This window comes from Lacerta agilis, chromosome 7 (assembly GCF_009819535.1).
Source record: "Lacerta agilis isolate rLacAgi1 chromosome 7, rLacAgi1.pri, whole genome shotgun sequence".
NCBI classification, from domain to species: Eukaryota; Metazoa; Chordata; class Lepidosauria; order Squamata; family Lacertidae; genus Lacerta; species Lacerta agilis.
In genome coordinates, this window is record NC_046318.1 from 67126779 (window position 1) to 67148395 (window position 21617).

Consider the following 21617-nt stretch of genomic DNA (forward strand, 5'->3'; position numbering starts at 1 on the left):
AGCATTGGCTATGCTGGCTGGTGCTGATGGGACTTGTAGTACTAAACACCTACAGAGTACCATGTTGTTCTACAAGATTATGATGGAAAAGCATAAAATATCTATGAAGCAACTGAAAACGACTAAGAAATCAGATTGGGCACTGTAAAGTTTATTGGATCGAGGAAGAGGTAAATAAAAAAGTAAAGGACCCTGGACGGTCAAGTCCAGTCAAAGGCAAATTATGGGGTGTGGCACTCATCTCACTTCAGGCCAAGGGAGCTGGCATTTGTCTACAGACAGCTTTCTGGGTCATGCAGCCAGCATGACAAAACTGCTTCTGGTGCAACGGGACACTGTGAAGGAAACCAGAGCACATGGAAACACTGTCTACCTTCCCGCCGCCACAGTACCTATTTATCTACTTGCGCTGGTGGGCTTTCGAACTGCTAGGTTGGCAGAAGCTGGGACAGAGCAATGGGAGCTCACTCTGTTGCGGGGATTCGAACTGCCGACCTTCCAATCAGCAAGCCCAAGAGGCTCAGTGGTTTAGACCACAGTGCCACCCGGTGTGGGAATAAGCACCACCTTATTCCCCCATAATGTTAGATGAGTCATTCATTGGGGTATCTGTTGATAAAATTATCTGTTGATAAAATTCATATAATAATTTTTGCTCGTAGGGGAAAGTTAGCTATAAAGGAGAATAAAACCCTGATTACCAAAATAGGAGAATGAACTAAATTCTTCCCTTGATCTCTCCCACAGCTGTCTATATTTATGACATTCTTCCAGTCTAATATCATAATTGTGTTTTACCAGAAGTTCTCTTCGGGCCTTTGCAATTTTGAGTTTTCATTTCTCTAGCGTTAATGGCTTAACATATCTTTCACATCATGCTGCGTAGATGGGCTCCAGTACAGATGGAAGGGAGATTGTGGTTGACAGGAGACACAGCTAAATGAGTATCTGTAACAGAACACACATGCAACTGGAATCTAAGTGAGAAACAGAAAGAGAGGGCAATTCACATGTGGAGAAAAGTCGGGGCTTTTTAGTTTAGGCAAAAGGAGAGTAAGAGGTGATTATGCAAGGCACTGAGAAAGTGGACTCGTGGACATCAAATACAGTACAGATGAATACTGGAAGATTCACCAAGAGCACTAAGGCTGCAGTTCTATAGGCAGGTGAATGGGGGGGCAGAGCTGCAAAGGTGGACAAACTGCCTTGTCAAATGCCGGCAGATTAAGAGTGAAAGGAACCTGCAATTTGTCTCTGTGACCTCTTTTGGAATTTTCCTCCCATTTGGAACAATGTGAATGTAATTTGCTGTGCCAGCTGTGAGGGAGGACTTTCCTCCCTGGAGGAGGGGGAAAGGCATGGATCCTTCCTCTGGATCATCCCCCACCATGCTCCGCATCTGCATCCTTTTTGCCTCCACCGTCATCTACTGACTGCTGGTGAGGACTGGACCAAAGTGGTAAGGTCTACTTCTCTGAGGAAGGAAATCTCTCTCCAGCTTCATACAGAGAGATCTGCTTTATCCTATCGTCTCTGCAGTGCCCTTGGACCCTAGGATTGCAGGCCCCAGAACTGATCACATTTACAAAGACAACAGATTCAGAATCCAGCAAATAAAATCTGGAGCTGGATCCAAATGTGTTTACTCAGAAGCAAACAAACTCTTTGCCTGGAATTGGACCTTTTAATGAGATATTTAGGAAAACTTCCTTTATTTCTAAGGGTTGTATTTCCAAATGAGTTACCCAAAGGGGTTGACTAATTCCCCTGGGACGAAATCTAGACACCTATCTGTTCTGATCGGCTTGGGTCTTCTAAGGAGGCATCAAAAGGCAACAACTGGTCCAGATTATTCTTGAGTGATCTCCTAATTCTGATTTGTTGCTTTAACTACTAAACACTTTTATCTAGAGGTAAAAAGGAGAGAAAGAGAATGAGCCTCATCTGAAAATATGCCAGGCGTTGATTCAACTTTATTGCAAAATGAAGCGCTCAGTAATTGTATATTTTCAATTCATCTGAAGCCAAAAATATCTTTTCCTTGCAAAGAAGTCGGTATTTTTTGTATCACACACATGAAATCAGGGATGTACTCCTACTTTGGCAACAGAACATTCACTTAAGGCAAGACAGTGATTACGGGGAAGTTCCCAAGTATTTGAAAATGCATAATAGGATACAGTAATTGTCATAGTTACAAGAAAAATGCTTATTTTCTATGCCGCAAATAATTTGATTTACTTCTGTATTCACTAATAGCAGAAGAAAATAAGCACATGTGCTTGTTAGAGGCAGTGACTGAAGCTTGACCTAACCTGGTTAATGATGCAGATTTATTTGCTGGGATTGCAGGCCTGGACTATGCACATAGCAGAAACCCTGGAGAGTTGAGTTGTATATTGATTTCTCCTTTATGCCTTACTCTAGGAAGGCTGTGGAGGTCCCAAACCAGTGTCTGGAGGTAGCAAAGGACTGGATGTGGGCAAACAAATTGACACTTAATTCGGACGGGACGGTGGTGCTCAGGGTAAGGAACTGAAACGTGAATTTGAAAGGATAGTTGTGTTTTCAGTTCACTTGCTTCAGGAAATGTGATTAAGTAGGTTTCCATTAAAGATGAAATGAGCCTAATATCTTCCCCATCCCTTATTACCTGGAAAACAAGAGGTTGCCACACTAGTGCTTGCCTTGTAATGCTAATGTGGAGGCAAGGGGGATTGTGTAGAAGCCATGAGTTGTTCGGAGATACAGAGATGCCTATGGAATGTGTGTAGTTTGAAACATACACCAAGTACAGACATGATGCCCAACAATGAGGTTTGGCTGTCACGTTTTATACCTGTATATTCTAATTCTCCCACTGACTCCCTGGTTTGAACAAACCATAGATTGCTGTGTTTTTCTACGCATGGAACCTATGGTTTATTCAAACCATTGTTTGTCTCCAAATCAGAAATGGAAGGCACAGTTTGATCTAGGGTTCTATTTTCTGGCTTGTGGACTAGCCATGGGTTACTCATAATGGGAAAAGAGTGAGGGAATCAGATTATGTAAGCGGCTGCAAAGCCTGTCTTCAACAGCCCAACTATAGTGATGCCTCAACTGGGTTATAGGGTGTTCATATAAACACAGTTGGGCATTCTATAACTCAGGGCATGAAAGTTCTTTAACAAACAGCTAATTTCTAAGTGTAGGTAATCAGTGCAGAAAAAATCAAGAACTGGAAAGGGTATTCCTGGAAATGTTTACAGAAATTTGAAATAAATAAATGTTGCCTTGGAATCCTTGATTTGCTTTCTAAGGACATAATGTGGGTTTCAAGAAGTGCCAAGATGAATTATGTGCCACTAAGACCCCAGTTTGAAAAACACAAACAGCCTGTTAAACATATTTCTACTCCCATGGCGTCATTTGTGGCTCCTAGAGTCAGATATGAGTGAAAGGTTCACTCATTGTCATCTATTTATACTTTAAGTTGTTAGCTGGTGCCATACTGACCAGGCCAGGAGGGTTCAGACTGAACCCTGAACACTTTTTTTCCCTTCTTTTAAAAAACAGAGTCATGACCTTTGTAAAAAAAAAAAAAAAATCTGCAGTTCAGAATTATGACTCTGTCTCTTTAAATAGAATCAGGAATTAGGTACATGGGGCTTGTTATTACTGTTAAACAGAGTAATAAAGACTACTAAATAATGAGTTTGCTTTATGCATGGTTCAGTTTGCAGCAAATTGTCAGGCAGATTTAATGCAATCAGGTATTTGGCAGGTCTTAGTTTTCCATACAGATAAAAGTCTCGCATAATTGCTTGTTTGTGGAATCTCCTGCCTCACCATGTCCAGGAATCCCAGCTGTCAACCCTCCCTTTTTTTGCCTTCCCTTCCGGGGAGGCTGTCAACCTTCCCCCTATTCCAGCTATGGCTGGAATAAGGGAATTTCCCGCAAAAAAAGGGAAAGGTTGACAGCTATGCGGAATGGCCTGCTTTACCAAAGACAATCCTTTATTTGAATGGCTGTCCAAGTCCAGAAGGAAGATTAAGAAGCATGAGAAAGGAGAGCAGGAGTCTTGAACTAGAGCATCGACAGGACATGATCATCTGTTGAGTTGTGGTAGATCAGTGACAGGACATCTCCAGCAAAAATTGCACCAAGCTTCTGAATTGGCCCTTCCCGACACTCTCTCTAGGCCACACCCCTTCTCCCAGGCTTTCTTCCCCCTGCACCTTGAGGAGGAATTTCTGTGCAACTAAGGAACATGGGGTGGAGGCAGACAGATCATGGGGAGGCAAGCTTTAACTAAGAAACAAGAAAATAAACAAAACAAACCCTGTAATTTTTTTTTTTGAAGCATTTGGCTCACACCTACTGCAAATGCCTAGTGATAATTGATGACAGCTTTCTTATATTTTCTTTTAACAAAAAACACAAAGCGGGTGAAGGGTGGAAATTGATGGATGATGAATGAATGTGTCCTGTCTAGCTGTCAACATATTGCATGGATTGGGATTTGATTGGATTAAGCGACAACTGTGAGTTTACAAACCTTACGAGAACAATAGCGTCAGCTTTCAGTTAGCCAAACAACGTTTCTCTTAACGTTTGCTAATGCTCAGAGATAGCTCACACAGTGCCACTTCGGACTTTGGTCACTCAACTGATAAAGCACTTCGGCATTGTTCCAAAATGGGCCTCTTGCTAATGGGCACTAGATTAAATTACTGCACGTTTTGGTATATTTCAAGTCATTCCCGAGAAGTCATGGTGGCCTGTTGAATGCAGGAATAAATCTCCATGTTGAGAACGTTTGCAAAATATGTACATAAAGCACATCTGCTAAAATCTTTATTATGTGTTGCGTTCTACAGCTGATTATCACACTCTCAGACTTGTTGTGCCAAGTAACTGTCCCATCAGTGCAAGGATTTATGTTGTCACATTGGGGCTTTCCCCCTCTCAGTGAATGCCTCATGCCCTCCCTAAATCTGTTCTGGAGTGTTGAGGGAACTCCTTGAACAGATTTAGGGGGCGCACAGCAGAAGGAGAAGGGAGAGGAAAGTCCTGCTGCACAGGTGCAAATCCCTGCACTGATAGAATGGTTACTTAGTGCTAAAGTAGGTATAAGTCATACAACATGAACGAGCTCATTTAGGTTAGGATTTATTTGATGGGAACTTGGAGGTTCTGTAACCAGAGGAGGAGAAAATTGGGTGTTCTAACCCTGATGTTGGGAAAGATGGAGGGCACAAGGAGAAGGGGACGACAGAGGATGAGATGGTTGGACAGTGTTCTCGAAGCTACTAACATGAGTTTGGCCAAACTGCGAGAGGCAGTGAAGGATAGGTGTGCCTGGCATGCTCTGGTCCATGGGGTCATGAAGAGTCGGACACGACTGAACGACAACAAACTCACCTAGGCTGTTCTGGAGTACTTCCTTCCCATTGTGATATCATAATATTATGCACTTCCCTAGCTCTGTTACCATTATTGGCTGTTGATGTGGCTGGAAGCAGGGGAAAGCACAAGAAGGCAATCTCATGGCATGGGTGAAATGTCCCCCACGTTATATCTGAGAGTGGAGAATGTAATGGCAGGAAGCTATCACCATGTTCTGTGCAACACGTTGTTTGGTTGTTTCATTAATTCCCATCACACTACTTCTTGCCATTGCCCCCCCTCCATATTTTCTCCCAGCCACATTATTTAGTAAATTCCCATCTGAATTTTGCTTGCAAAATCAGAGAGAAGTTTATGTTCTGGTGTATACTATTTAAATCAAATACATCTGATGAATGTGAATGCTAATGTGAAAATTTGTTTCAGCCAAATATTCTAATTTGAAACAAACACACATGAAAGCTCAAAAAGCATATGCAAGGCATGCCAGAAACAAATGTGCATTCCCCATGATTACAAAGTCTTCTGTTTAACTCTCTTTATTTCCTCATATAGATATAGAAAGAGATTAATTTGGCCCCTGGAATGTAAATATGAATATTTTGCCATTATTTAAAATGTGTATCTAAACGGCCCTTGCTTGAATAGAGTTACCCTGTGGTCTAAAAGGATACTTGGAGATAACCCGTTTAATCATTTCTGCATGCAAATACTGCCAGAAAGTAATATTAAAGAACATACAAATCAGATGAGATATGTTCACATTCAGGAATTAGATCATCATTCAGCATTGATTAGTAAATGCCACTTATTATCAGCCAATACTCTAAGCTCCTTCGCACTTTTTATACCCATCTGGGATATATTTTATCCTACCTTCTCAGAATATATATATATATATATATATATATATATATATATATATAAGCTGTGTGGTTCTGAAAAGTGAGGATATTTTTTTAATGTACATGTGTTCAGCATTACTGCTTTCAAATCACAGATCCTTTAGGCTAATAAAAAGTAGTAGAAAGAAGGAAATACAAACAGTTAGGAGAATAAGCAGAACATGTCTGAAGTCACCAATTGGGAATGATCCAGGGTGAATCAAAACTTTCTATAGTGTTTTGTAGAGCCGCATGAAAAATGATTTTCCATATTTTCTCAGGCATAATATATCACTCCATAGCCTCCGAATCCTTACATCAGTGATTGCAAGGAAATGTTGGAGCAGCGTTATTTTGTCCTTTGATAAGGCATTAGTGTGCTGAATGCAAACAAAGTGCTTCTTCCACCTCTCAAGGCTCTTCCCCCCCCCACCTCCTTCACTTTGTTTTCTGTTTTCTATTTTAGGTTTCCTTGAACTAATGCCCAGGCCAACTTGGAAACCAGTTTCTTTGCTGTTTCTTATTATTCCTGATGGAAATGGTAGTATTTGGAAGTTGAAAACGCAGTCCACCCTTGCTCGGTGTTTTCTTGCTAACAGGAAATATTGGATACAGGATCCTTGTTGCTGTTAATAGTTTCATCAGCAAGAAAGATCATTTGCTTGGCTGAAAGGAGTCTGTTTCCCGTGGGGGGATACTCAGAGTAGATGCAACCGGCAACTAGCAATGCGAAAAAAAGCAATAGTGGATTTTTTTTTGCTCAGTAGGCACTTCTTGGGCTTGCTATGCACAGTGCGAACCAATGAAAGTTGCGCCATCAAAGGCACAGACACGCTCTGCTCTGTGGTAGGTTGGCCAGCTGTTTGGCAACCAGCCTTAAGATTTAGCTCCTTCCTCAGTTCCACAGCCAACTTCTGTAGCCATCCTAGATTTGGCAAGGGAAGTGAGACTTTTTATTCACGGGGCTGTAACAAGTTCCTACACTAATGCCTTGATGATCAACATTGTTTGGTTAAAAAAACTGAGGGGGGGGGAGGTCATTGGCCAAGCTTAAATCTCCCAAGATGAAGAGATTTGCATACGGGTAACACACACCATTATTTTAGCAGTGATTTAGACTGTTAACTGTAAAGGACAAAGTTCTCACTCTATGACTTATGCTACTTTGTAAAGTATCATGATGGCACAATATAAATAGACACATAGGATTATTTCTGACTACTCTGACCAGCCTGCGCCTTCCCACAATGTCAGATAATTTTCACCTGTGACCTGATCATTTTAACTCAAGATGCCAAGGACTGGTGCTTTCCCCCAAAGAAAAACAGGTACCATAACTCAACATGTAACAATAAGTCACAGGGCAACTCGGGGCAGCCCTGAACAGATACTGGTTTGACATTAGGGATGCAGGTGGCGCTGTGGTCTAAACCACTGAGCCTCTTGGGTTTGCCGATCAGAAGGTCGGCGGTTCAAATCCCCATGATGGGGTGAGCTCCCATTGCTCTGTCCCAGCTCCTGCCAAGCTAGCAGTTCGAAAGCACGGCAGTGCAAGTAGATAAATAGGTACCGCTGTGGCAGGAAGGCAAAGGGAGTTTCTGTGCACTCTGGCTTCCATCACAGCATTCCATTGCGCCAGAAGCGGTTTAGTCATGCTAGCCACATGACCTGGAAAGCTGTCTGAAAGCAAGATGAGTGCCGCAACCTTTGACTGGATTTAACCATCCAAGGGTGCTTTACCTTTTACCTTTCCTTACTGGTTTGACAACAGCCGCGCTCACTGCCCACAGAGGTGCTAAAAACTATAACTAAAAACTGCCTCCCTAGCTGGTTCTGGTGCAGGTCAAATAAATGTGCCTCCATCTCCCTCGTCCTCTTATATTCAGGCAGATGGCTAGGGCAGCTCAGAAGGGCCCTCGCGCAAATGCACACATGCGCAACAGTAGAAGCCTGGCTGGAAACCTTAAAGCCCACTGCCACTACACAGGAGGCAGGTGGAAAAAAGAGAAAGATGAACTGCCCCCACCCTCCTGGCTAGGAGATAGGTGGAGTCATAGATCTAAAGAAAAGTGTAGAGTCACACATGCTGGCCAGCTTGCATTTTGACTTGAAATGTTTGTTTAGGGCTTCTCAGAAGTAAGTAAAGCAGGACGGGGGAGCACCAGCCCACAATGGTGCCCTCCTGAGACTATGGATGCATTCAGACGTGGGGGTTATTGCTCTGCTTTTCCTGATTACAAAGCTAGCCCTTCTATTCTGGATTTTAATCTTCCTTTCACACTGTATTACCTGTTTGCATTATGGTACTGTGGCTTTTGGATTGATGTGGAGGGAAGAACAGTATGGCTCATATTTCATCATGTGAAATTACAACTGAGAACTCCTGTGATTTTCCAGGTTAACAGGATAACAAATGGGTTTTTTCTGGCTGCAAATAACATGGAAATAATTGCTAAACTGAAGGACAGATCCTGAAGCTGAGGCTCCAATACTTTGGCCACCTCATGAGAAGAGAAGACTCCCTGGAAAAGACCCTGATGTTGGGAAAGATTGAGGGCACAAGGAGAAGGGGATGACAGAGGACGAGATGGTTGGACAGTGTTCTCGAAGCAACTAACATGAGTTTGACCAAACTGCGGGAGGCAGTGGAAGACAGGAGTGCCTGGCATGCTCTGGTCCATGGGGTCACGAAGAGTCGGACACGACTAAACGACTAAACAACAACAAAAAATGCTGAATTAGATTATGCTACTTTTCCAGAAGTGGCTTTTACATCGTGTGAAACATGGAAATTATCATATAAAGAAACATTAGAAAAATGGAACTTCTGAAAGTCCTTCTGAATGTAGCCTGACTTTTGCTAGATAAGGCCATATTCGGGTGCTGAGAAACAGGGTGCTTTTGCCTTTATTTGTGTTAATAGAAAGTCATCCATAAGACTTTGTGAGTTTACAGACTTTGAAATTGTACTAGACAAGCTGAGACAAGCACCAGTATATCAAGTCCATGAGATTCCCCTATCACTGTTGGATCTTGGCTCCAACAGATAAGAAACTGAGCTTCGTTACAGAGAGAACTTTGCAGCTTAACCTCAGCTATTAGATCACTAGCTAGTCTCTTATTTCTACCTTGGGAAATGTTAATCTTTGGGGTTTTAACTGATGTAAGCAGAATTTTCTTGTATGTATGGCTTAAAAAAAAACCCACCACCATTATTTCCCCCCAGTATTTTCAAAACATGCATATAATTAAGTCAAAATTCAATACTTTGAGTTACAGGTAGGTAGCCGTGTTGGTCTGCCATAGTCAAAAGAAAATAAAAAATAAAAACATCCTTCCAGTAGCACCTTAGAGACCAACTAAGGTTGTTCTTGGTATGAGCTTTCGTGTGCATGCACACTTCTTCAGCACTGGGAACAATGTCATGGCAGCAACCAGGTACAGGAAGCTTCCAGAAATGCAGGTCCCTGAATACATTACCTTTCCCAGTCTGTTAGCATCTGCGTCACTGCTATAATAATGATTTATACACCAGGGGTGGGGGTGGGGGGGACAGAGACACCTCCTTCTTTCATTGCCTCCCTGCAAGTGCCAGAAAATCAGCTGCCAGATAGGTGAATGGTGGAAAGATTTGTGGTGTGGAGGAGTTCTTCTCTGGTTCAGATTACAATCCAAGCCAGAGAAAGACCCAGAACTTAAAAAAAAAATATGAGGTGAGCATTATGAGTCCCAAGATTCATATTTTAAGCCAAGGAATTGGCTCAGTGACATGATTTAGGTGCAACAATATATCCAGTGAATGCAAGAAAAGAAAAGAAAAAAAAAGTCGCTATATTTCAGAGTGCTGATTCAAGCACTTAAATTCTTTTAGGCTACAACTGTTTGCACACCTACTGTCAGGAGCAAGCCAGCAGTAAATCACACTGTGCAAGTTTGAGTTAACTCTTTATTAGCAAGAACACAATCTGCACACCTACCTGGGGGTAAGCACCACTGAACATAATGAGACATACTTTGAAGTAAACATAGGTAGTTGTGGGAAATATCTCTAGAACGTTATACCAGCAGAATGTCAAACATGACCACTTTATATTTACATATATATAGTATATGCATATCTTATATGTCAACAAGTATAAGTTTGTACCTAGGCAGTCAGTGTAGACAATACAGAATAGTCTGATCCATGTAAATGAGCTTCATATATTTTCCCATATTCCATCTACTAAAAGCTACCTTCCAATTCTCTGTTTGGTTAGTGAGTTTCTAATTCATTACATGCACACGGTGACAAAAACATCTGGACTCACCTGTAATTCTGCTTTTCATTTCCTATGTAAAATCTATCGTATTGTGAATATGCCCGGCTTCCTTCCCAATCCATTAGTTCAATCCTTAGAGAATAGTGTCTTTGACTAGTGGTTATTGCAAAGATAAACTCATTCCCCAGCCAATATTCACCAGAAGGACTACCAAAGCCCTAGAAAAAAGAGAGAGATAATATTCAATTTATTGATCTTTGCTTACATTTCTTTAACACTTAAACTATAGCAACTGTCACTTGAAGGGAAACCAACTTTCACAGTTGTGATGAAACTTGACTAATACCCACAATATTATTGAAGTTGTCAGATGCAATTTGGAAATATGAGCTCGTGTTTTCGTTGACAACTTTTATTATTGCCACTGTTTGTTGACTATGATGACATGAGATTGCTATGAAAGTTTCCTCGTGTTCGAGGCATAGAGTTACTGCTTATTTTCCCCAACCCCTCATTTATTAAAACATGGCAAGCTTTAGGTTGGATCTGATGTACTCTTTGCAAAAGAATTAAAATATATCAGGTTTGATCCAGACAAAGTTAGTCATGCTTAAGGTAGCCATGATACCCTAATTTTCCAATTGATTTTGGTAGACCTTGCGCTTGCTTCTGCTGGACAGAACATTTATACTCTACTTTATTAATTACTTTGTTATATTACTTTGGTAATTACTATATTTCTGGGTTGTATCCAATGTAGTGCTAGGCAACCCATTCTGTTAGCACAAAGATTTCTGCTTGAGCAATGAAACTTCCACTCTCTCCTTCTCCTGTACCCCCTAAATTTGCCCTGGAATTTCCCCCAACCCTCTGGATCAAATTTGAGAAGGACACAGGGCATGTGCAGCGGCAGGAGGAGTGGGAATCCCATTGCACAAGCATAAATCCTTGCACTCGTGGAACGAGTGCACTGCATACCTCCCTATGCAAGTGGAATTTTATTAAAGAGTTTGTTTCATGGCTTTAATGCTATTAATTGTTCCAGGATTTTAAAATGAATTTATTTATTATAAAATTAAAGGAATAATAATACTAAACTTAGTTTGAATGCAACTCGTGTCGTTTAGAAAACGCAAAAAAAAAAAAGTTGGTAAAAAATTCCCAGGAGAGAATGGGAGAGGTGGATAGCATTAGCAGCTAAAGTAGCTGTTTACTAATACATGGCATTGAAAAGGAAAGACCTTTTGAAATACAGAAAGAAGACAGCATGTGTTTTCCAAACTGATAGGTTCTACACTTTTGTTGTGAGCCACTTTAGGAACATCTGTGTAGAAAAGTGTCATAAAATAAAAACAACACCACTACTACCAAAACATAATGGCAGGCCAAAAGGATTACCGTATCTATAAATTCCTTTATAATTAAGCCACATGTTTTTGCCCACTTGATGAGGCTCTTGAAATTACAACATACTGTTATTTCCCCCCCATAATTTTGGCCTGGTTGGGGCATCCAGCAGCTCTCTACACTCACACACACACGTGTGCGTGCACACCCACAATCAAATTGGCAATATTTAAGCTCCTGCTGACCTTGAAATAAAATAAACAACCTGGCAAGCAAAGGCAACATTGATTTGGGACACAGCTAATTGCCCTTGTGGTATGTTTCAAAATGGCACACTGCCATTTAAGTGGGGTGCCTTTATCCCTTAGGACACCTGGAGTTTCCCATAGAGCCACTGGCATTGTCTGCCTGGTTGTGCAGCTGAAGTGGGAAAGCAGCAAGCATTGGTGCTGAATGCACTGGAGGAAAAGACATGACCCTGGACAGCTCTGTTGGACGTCACTTTAGAGGGCTTTGCTCCCTAATGGGTCTAAGGACATAATGCATCACTCAGCTCTCGTTTATTGCAAAGGGGAGGATGTTTTCCTTGGCTCTGCCCAGCGTGCTAGGCGTAAGAAGCAGGGCTCACCCACACTTTCTTTTGTCCCATGGTTTCTTCCATCCCCCCCCCCCGTGATTTCCAGGCACAAGTCTGGCCGGTTTTTCTTTTCTCCTGTTTTTATTGTTGCCCGGGAAAACCCCCAGTTTACTGCTGAATTGGAACAAATGTCAATCTGCAGAAAACCTGACTGACATTTGTTCCGATTCAGCAGTAAACAGCAGGTTTTCCCGGGGGAAGTAGAAGGACAAACCTAAAACCTGTCAGTCCCGTGCCTGGACATCACAGGGCAAATGTGATGAGCCTGCAGTTATAAAGACCACCCTTTGTGTTGGTGGAAACTGATATGGCTACATTAAACCAGTCGTGTCCAATAGCAATGGTCAATTGTTAAAATGTTACTGCAATGACGTTCTGATCTGAGGGATACCTGACAAAGGGAACTGGAGACAAATGGCATTTTTTAATGTTTCAGCTACTTAGCAAGAACCACGGAAGGCCAATCTACATTTCCCTTTAATTGTGCTGCAATTAGTGGAGTTAAAATAATAAAAAGGATCAGGGTGTCTATGTGAGTTTTGAAAGCAACTGCAAGGATCTTAAAAAGGTAAAGGACCCCTGACCATTAGGTCCAGTCGCGGACGACTCTGGGGTTGTGGCACTCATCTCGCTTTATTGGCCGAGGGAGCCGGCGTACAGCTTCCGGGTCATGTGGCCAGCATGACTAAGCCGCTTCTGGCAAACCAGAGCAGCGCACGGAAACGCCGTTTACCTTCCCACCGGAGCAGGTACCTATTTATCTACTTGCAATTTGATGTGCTTTCGAACTGCTAGGTTGGCAGGAGCAGGGACCGAGCAATGGGAGCTCACCCCATCGCAGGGATTCGAACCGCCGACCTTCTGATCGGCAAGCCCTAGGCTCTATGGTTTAGACCACAGCGCCACCCGTGTCCCTCTTGCATGACTCGTAATTGAGCCACTCAGAAGTTGCAGACTCGATGTTAACAAGGGGACAGGGGGAAATCCCATGGATGGCGCAAAAGGGATTTATTACCTTTGGCAAATTTCATAAGGGTATCCTATTTGAATTGTGTTCCTTCAGCGTCATTAAACCATTTTCTGTCTTGCGTTGTTTATTTTGTCTGATAATGTTCATAGGAAGCTTTGGCTTTTTTTTGTAGGCGCTCTCCCCAAATTGAAACCAGACACAGACAGTATAGCCTATGGGTTCATCTCTTGTCAGATAGCTCACTGAAGAAAGCAGTTAATATGTCAGGTAAGCCAGACCCCCCTCCCACCATCTCAGCAAGCATGCCTTTCCGGGGACTATAAAGAATAATCGGGAAGATTCTCAAGCTTTACGTTTATGCAGCAGTCTTTGAACATTTCTGGCGATAATTTTATTACTGTGCACAGTTTCTTTTTTCAGGCATACCCCACTGTTTAGATATTTCTCACAAGGTTGTAAAAAAAAAACCCACACACACCATAAACAATATGTATAACGTTTTGTGAGGGGGGAATCAACAATAATGTCAAAATTGTAAGAATAGCAATCAACCTTATACCCAGTGAATTTGTCCAATGCCCTTTTAAAGTCATTCAGGTTGTGGAGATCTGCCATAATACCTCCATCCATACTTTGGTTAAGCAGAGGAAGGGAGATCAGGCCAGGGAAATCTGTTTGCTGTCCCTTATGATTAATGTTTCGCTACCACAAGGTCAAAGTCTTTGTTTCACCCAGGCTGCCTGCGCCAAAAAGCCACAAACTCCCCCAAGAACACATCTACTGTGGGGTTTGGTTGTTAAGGGTGGGTGGTTAAAATAATAGAGACCACAAGGTTTCATGAACCAAGATTAAAAACTAATGAAAAGGATAAATAGAAAGGTTGTTCTTTTAAACATATGAATAGTTACATGCACACAATCAGTGGTGGACCTATATTTTGGGGGCCTGAAGCTTGAATGGTCATGGGGGCCCCTTTGCAACCAGCAAAGAGGTCTGGGTAACCACTGTTATCTTCTTCAATGGGGTTGTTTCAAGACCGATTACCAAACCTTTACAACACCTGTGCTACTGATTCTCAAACTTTGATTAACACAAAATCGATCAATTTGAGGTGTGCAACTCATATCACGTCTACCAGACCCATCATCATCATCATTATTAAAAAGCAATGTTGACTAAAGTCACTTCTGGGCTCCCTCTGGGATTAGGGGCCCTGATGCTTAAGCTTCATTGGTTTCATAATAGACACAATCCCACAAGAGGAGCAAAGTACAGAAAACAAAAAGCAGGTTAAACTCATCCCAACAGCTGAGAGTTAAGGCCTTAAAGATAAAAAGTCCTGGAAACCTTATTGGCAGTTTGCAGCTCCCTCTGGCTTGTCATCTACATGATTTATTGTTCTTCTTGAGATCCATGCCAGTCTGACAATCATTGCAAGTAACTAGCTAAATATACCTTTGTATATCCCAAACTACAAAGAGACACAAACATCAAAGAAAATAGAAAATTCTTTCCAGTAGCACCTTAGAGACCAACTGAGTTTGTTCTTGGTATGAGCTTTCGTGTGCATGCACACTTCTTCAGATACCAAGAACAAACTCAGTTGGTCTCTAAGGTGCTACTGGAAAGAATTTTCTATTTTGTTTCGACTATGGCAGACCAACACGGCTACCCACCTGTAACTGAAACATCAAAGAAGTTCACTTTTGTCTGAATCCCGTTTGTAGACTGGCCCACCCAGAATCCACACCTTACCTCATTATTTCCTAAAACCTCCTGAGATGCTTACTTGAGAGAGAGATAGCAAAAACCTGAAGGCAGCCCTTTTTAGGGAAGTTTTTAATGTTTGATATTTTTGTATTTGATTTCTGTTGGAAGCCGTGCAGAGTGGCTGGGGAAATCCAGCCAGATGGGCGGGGTACAAATAATAAATATTATTATTATTATTATTATTATTATTATTATTATTATTATTATTAATTAACCCCTTGTTTCCCAAACCAAACCATATACAATATTTCTATTTCTTTTTAACCAACCCGTTTCCTTCACAGCCATCACTATATCTTCTAGTAATAAATTCCATAGTTTGGCTATGAATGGTGTGCACCCTCATGCCTCCTCCATGTGCCTGCAGAAGACCCACTGGCTGTCTTCTAGCTCACCCACCTGAGCCAAATCTCAGACAACCACAAAGCAGCCATGGTTTTTCTCTTCTCTCGCCCAGGAAGATGAGGCATGAAGAGAGCAAAGACCTGTTTGAGAACCAGAGCAGGGATCTCCTCTTGCCACAATCCCATTTGAAATAACCCAATCCCATTTTATCTTAGCAGTTAAGTAGGGTTGACACTGGCTAGTACAGGCATAGGCAAACTTGGCCCTCCAGATGTTTTTGGCCTACAACTCCCATGATGCCTAGCTAACAGGACCAGTGGTCAGGGATGATGGGAATTGCAGTCCCTAAACATCTGGAGGTCTGAGTTTGCCTATGCCTGGGCCAGTACTTAAGTAGGAGGCTGATTGGGAATCCTATGTGCTTTGACCTCCTATTTTGTGTTTCTTTTTTTCTTTTTCTTTTTAGAATAATTAAATTCTTTATTGTTTAAAATCACACAAAATAAGCATATACATCACATATATTTACATCTTCAAATATAAATGTTTACATACATAACTACTATCTACACTTACACACACACATTCTCGTACTTCCAATTATCCTCATTGCATTTTGTAATATTGTATCGATATAGCGTACAGTTATAATTTCCATTTATTATTCATATTTTTTCTCTCTTTCAGTTTCTATTTGCTTATTTAAAGGTTCAGTCTACATCTGCCATTAGGACACCATTTATACCATTATTCGCTAAATATTCTTTAAATATCCTCCAATCTTTCCATACTTCTTGAGTCATCTGTCTTCTTATTTTACCCGTTGTTTTGGCTAGTTGCAAGTATTCTATCATTAGGTTTTGCCAATCAGCTATAGTTGGTGCGACTTTATTTTTCCAGTTTCTGGCCACTAGCATTCTTGCTGCTGTTATGCCATACATACATAGTACTCTTTTTGTTGTTTTTTTTAATTTCTTCTGGCAAAATACTTAACAGGAACATTTCTGGTCTTTTTTTGAATATAGGAGTTCCCCCCACAAAATAGGAGCAAGGGAAACTCCTATTTTGTGTTTCAGTGAATGGTCATTAACTAGCTCCAGGTTCTCTGAAATAAAATGGGATTTTCCAGATCCATTTCAGTGGGGCTTTAGGCCTGATTTTGGAACTGACACTGCCTTAGTCACCCTGTGAGATTACTTTTGCCAAGAAAGGGGTGAGAGAGTTCAACACTGCTGATTCCCTTGAAGGCTTTTTGATGTCGTCAGTCATGGTATGCTTCTGGATAGGCTGCCCAGAGTAGGGGAGGGAGGTCTTCCTATGCAATTTCCCCTCTCCTGTTTGGATGGTGAGTGTTAGTGGATTTGTGCTTCACCCTACTTCCATTTTTTCCTGTGTATCCACACATCTGGGAACCTGATATTTCAGGGTTCTGCACTTTAGATGTTTGTGTGGTATGGTGAAGCTGGAATATGTAATGTCTGGGGCAAGGCTAAGTGGTACACCCTTCTGCAATGCATGAGCAAATCTTCTGAAAGGGGCTATAATTTCCCCAACAGAATTTATACACAATGCAGCCAAGCATTATGCATTATGAAACAACTCTTTTCGCTGGAGTTGAACTCTCCTTGTCCTTTCTGACTAGGGAAGGCTGCCATATGGGTATTATTTAAATAATACATGGGTAGCATTTATTACAGCATGCCTAGAAATGCTGTACTCAGCCGAACCAAACAGATATATAGCCGTACGTCAACACAATTCCCCAAACAGATGTTATCCAGTAACATTCACAAAAGGAGGATAGCGGACTCTTTTTACCACAAGCTCAGGCAAAGAAAGTGTAATCAGCTTTTTGTTCAGTAGCTGAGAAATGGCTATAAATTAATTAAACAAGAATGCATGTGGCGGCTTGTGGTTTTATCTAATAGGTTTGCTGAACTGCGTGGGGTGGAAGTGTCTCAGCTTCTGGTTACATGATTTTTGGCACAGCAAGTTTCTTCCTCTGATCTTGTCCATCCATACCACTCAACCTTCTCCTTTCACCCAGCTGCAGACAGTTTGGTGAAGCATGGCACATACCTGGCCTCTTGATAACTGAGCCACTACTCTCCGATTTCTCATAATCCACCCTGGCCTTTTTCATATATTGTAGGTTTAGAGGCATTTAATTTTGCTTTCAGAAGGTGCCTGTCTGCAGCATTTTTTTCCCTTTCATGTCTAGATTGCTGAGGCACCACAAAGTGTTTCAGGGGTCCCTGTTCAACTCATACCACCCCACAGAGATCTGCCTTCACCTCTAGAAATCCTCAGTCCCACCAAAGTACCCTGCTATGGTTTGGAACTCATCTGAATATAATGCACATCCTTAACCTAGTTAACTAAGCCACATGCCAGAAACAAGGAACTGAAATAATCTAAAGTAGCTGTATTTAAATTAACAAAGAACCGTAAAATCAATAGCATGAGTAGTTTAAAAATGTGGAATATTTATTTTGATCAAAAACATACCCTTCAAGCTAAGCCAAAATGTTTTTTGTTTGACAAATGCATGTAAAAGTGGTTTTCAACAACAACAACAACAAAATCATTAGTAGTGAGAGCAGAATGGAAACAGTGAAGTAGGCATGACTAACTCTGAAAACACAAAGCCTTTAAAAAATGTAGTCAACACCTCATTTGAAAAAAAAGGAAAATATTTAATCAGGAACAATTTCTTCCTAATTTAATAAGTCGCTTGACATTATGTCTTCTAGTTTTAGCCTTGTGGTGTACCCTGGCATCCTTCAGAAAGTCCTGAAGCTTCTCTATACCCTGGCACCCTCTGGAGGTCACAAGGAAAGCTAATTTCATTTGTCACAGGATCATATGGAGAAGTGCTGTCAAGTTGTTCCTTGTGTTCCAGAAACCCAACAGTCTTCAATTACATTTGGGCATTTAGTGACACTAGCCCCATGCTGTGGAACAGTCTTCCAGCAGAGATTCAGCAAGCATAATCAGTTTTGACTTTCAGGCATCTCTTGAAGACTTTTTTTTAAAATGCTGACGGCCTATGCAGTTGTTTAATCCCCCACCCCCCGGCCAGTCATTTTAATGGTTGTTTTGTACTGTTTTGTACTGATACATTGTGAATTATTTTTGTACACCACCCTGATGTTATAGTGTACAAATGGCAATATATAAATACTTTCATAATGGAACAAAAAACCCAACTATTTAAATAGCCGTCCCTTTATCTCTGGGATTAAATGCAGAACAGAAAAGCCCAAATCAGTGTTAACTACCACCATCTATTGACTTCAGAACAGGAGTTCAGAAGAGGTGACTGAATAAGAATAAGAGTGGTGTAGAAATTCATTATGTCCTTTAAAAAAAAAGAGGAGCAACCCAGTTTAGCATTTCTGAGTTGTCTTGCACAGTAGAACACAACTATGAGTTGGATTATCCACTTCTTTGGATTTTGCTCTGCAGTAGTGGTCTCAAAAGGCGCACATTTTAAAAACATTAGTAAGCACACAATATGTGTATGTTAGGATGAAAAGGAATGTATTGAAAATGCATATTTTATGGGTAAATGAATACAAAGTTCATACAATTTACATGTGAACTTTGTTTCTGTTAATTTGGGAAAGCCTGCAAAAAAAAGGACATAACAGATCTATAACTGAGAACACCAGTGAAACTGACATAGAATGGACTTCCATAGAATGGAAGAGGAAAATACCTTCTGCACTGAATCCAGACAAGCCTACTTCCCATCATGCCAATATTGCACAGCTAGCAGAAGGAATGCAGGTGTCCTTAGAGTCTGATGATTCATTCTCATAGAGAAACCACATCATAACCTCAGTCTCATCAGTGATAGTGGAGCCAATGGCTGCTAAAGCAGGCAAAGTGCATTTACCTGCCAGAGGCAGAGGAAGTCTGCTGGACTGAGCAACAGCCCCATTTTAGTGTCAGTCTAAGGGTGGCTGATGCTGAATCAACATTTGAGCCTGCTCCTGTCAGTCTGTCTACAGCCTGAGCTGCTCTTGGAGCTGTCCATGGTCCTACCTTGACCCTGAACTCTTGCCTTTAACATATACTCTTCCCTTGAACGCGAACTGCTTCCTTCAGGTTGGACTGGAACATTCAATGGGCTGCAGTTACTACCCACTTGGAAAAGAACACCTATGTTCACAAGTTCAAATAGCAGCTCCATCTGAGAGCATCCCAGCAAGGTGTCTCTCCAAGTTTTAATGCTGGAGTCAACAATGTGTCTGACTCTGGAGTAACATAAGCTTTTATGGGTTTTGTAGGATAAAAACATAATGCTTTGATTACAGCTGGGAAGATTTCAGTCTCTGTATTTCTTAAATAAATTAGTCATTCTCGAGACCTCTATCTGCAAAAGCAGAAATGAAAAAAAAAAATGCCTGAATTATATTTGAAAGATGATCCTTGAGAGGGCTATAGAGAAAAGATGCTCTTCACCATCTGATTATCCATCCCCAGGTTTAAAATACTGAACATCTGTTGATCCCCCACCTCAAATTTAATACATAATTTGTGCTATGTTTTTTTTAAAAGGAATAATCTAGGGTCTCCAGCTGTTTTTGGACTACAATCCCCACCGTCCCTGACCACTGGTTCTGCTAGCTAGGGATGATGGGAGTTGTAGTCCAGAAACAGCTGGAGATCCAAGTTTGGGAAACCCTGGTCTAGGGCAAGGTATCAAGTATAGCAGTTTTCCTCAGAACAGTGACCGTGATCCAAACCAGCTTTCTCCTTTAAAATACTAGTCATTTCCCCGTGTTCCCTTTCAGAGACAAATCTCCCTCACTACATGAGAAGCTCCCATTATTGGGCAGAAGTCATTTCCCCTTGTTCACAAGGGAGTTTGGATCTCACCCAAGGTTAATTTTATTATTCATGCTGAATGCGACACATCCTCTTGGGGTTAGGAATAAAAAGCATAGACAAAGGCAACAGATACATCCCAAAATCTGCGAGGCATGAGGAGTTTCTGTGCAGAGAAGCTCTAAGAAGTATGATTCACATTAAATCAAATCAAGAAAGGGGTCTTTAGATGGCTATATGAGGCTTGAGTCACATGGTTCTTCTGGATTTCCTGTTTAAAGGCCACATTCCCAGCACAAGCTCTCAACACAGTGTCCGCTTCAAAATAAGAATGATATAGCAGTATCCCCATGGATTCTAGGGATAGAATTCCTGTAAGTAACTCCCCCCCCCAGCTTACCATCTTGTATTCTTTCCAGCTTTTTTGGAAATCTAGACTCCCATCTTCTCGGTGTTGTATGACTGTCCAGCCTCCTCCTGCAGTCTCCATGTTACAAAAAACCTAGGCACAAGAAGATACACTCGTAAGATTCACTGTGCTGATCTGGGCCCTTGATATATCCAGATCAGCTTCCTGCCTCCTGCAGTGGCCGATCTGAATCTTCAGAAAGCTTTGCAAAAAAAAAAAGCAAATTAGTTAGTAACCCATTTTTTAAATGCCTAGATTCTTTTTTAAAAGGGGGGGAGGGTTACTGAACATGGAGGGTGGATTTCTCAATCTCAGAGACCCAGGGAGCAATCGTATACACAAGAAGCTGGCACAAAGCGAACTGGAATAAGTTACACCAGATCCAAACTCCACTAGCAGTGGAGCCAAGCTAAGCCTGGCAGAGGGAAAACAAGCCTTGAAAATAGTTTGAGTTACACTATCCTCTGACCCGGTCAGAGCCCTCACGCCTCCTTCCTGAAGACAGACAAGCACTTACCACACTTTGAGAAGGTGCTGCACCACTTGCAAGGTCCTCAATACGCCTCTGTCCACATGCTTTTAACTATGTACAGGAGAAACTCGAAAAATTAGAATATTGTGGAAAAGTCCATTTATGTAAGCAATTGTTTTCATTAGCTACTGGAGTTTAATATATGAGATAGACTCATGACATGCAAAGCGAGATAAGTCAAGCCTTTGCTTGTTATAATTGTGATGATTATGGCGTACAGCTGATGAGAACCC

At 41.5% G+C, this 21617-nt stretch overlaps 1 protein-coding gene across 2 annotated transcripts in view; it reads right to left on the reverse strand.

Moving 5' to 3' along the window:
* ANGPT1 (angiopoietin 1) overlaps positions 1-21617 on the reverse strand; it is a 140923-nt gene that overhangs the window by 14719 nt on the left and 104587 nt on the right. For both annotated transcript variants that reach the window (XM_033155746.1, XM_033155745.1), the window contains 2 exons: positions 20844-20945; positions 10587-10756 (listed from right to left, as the gene is read on the reverse strand). In XM_033155746.1, the coding sequence (XP_033011637.1) occupies positions 10587-10756; positions 20844-20945 (272 nt within the window). The remainder of the gene's footprint in view (positions 1-10586; positions 10757-20843; positions 20946-21617) is intronic.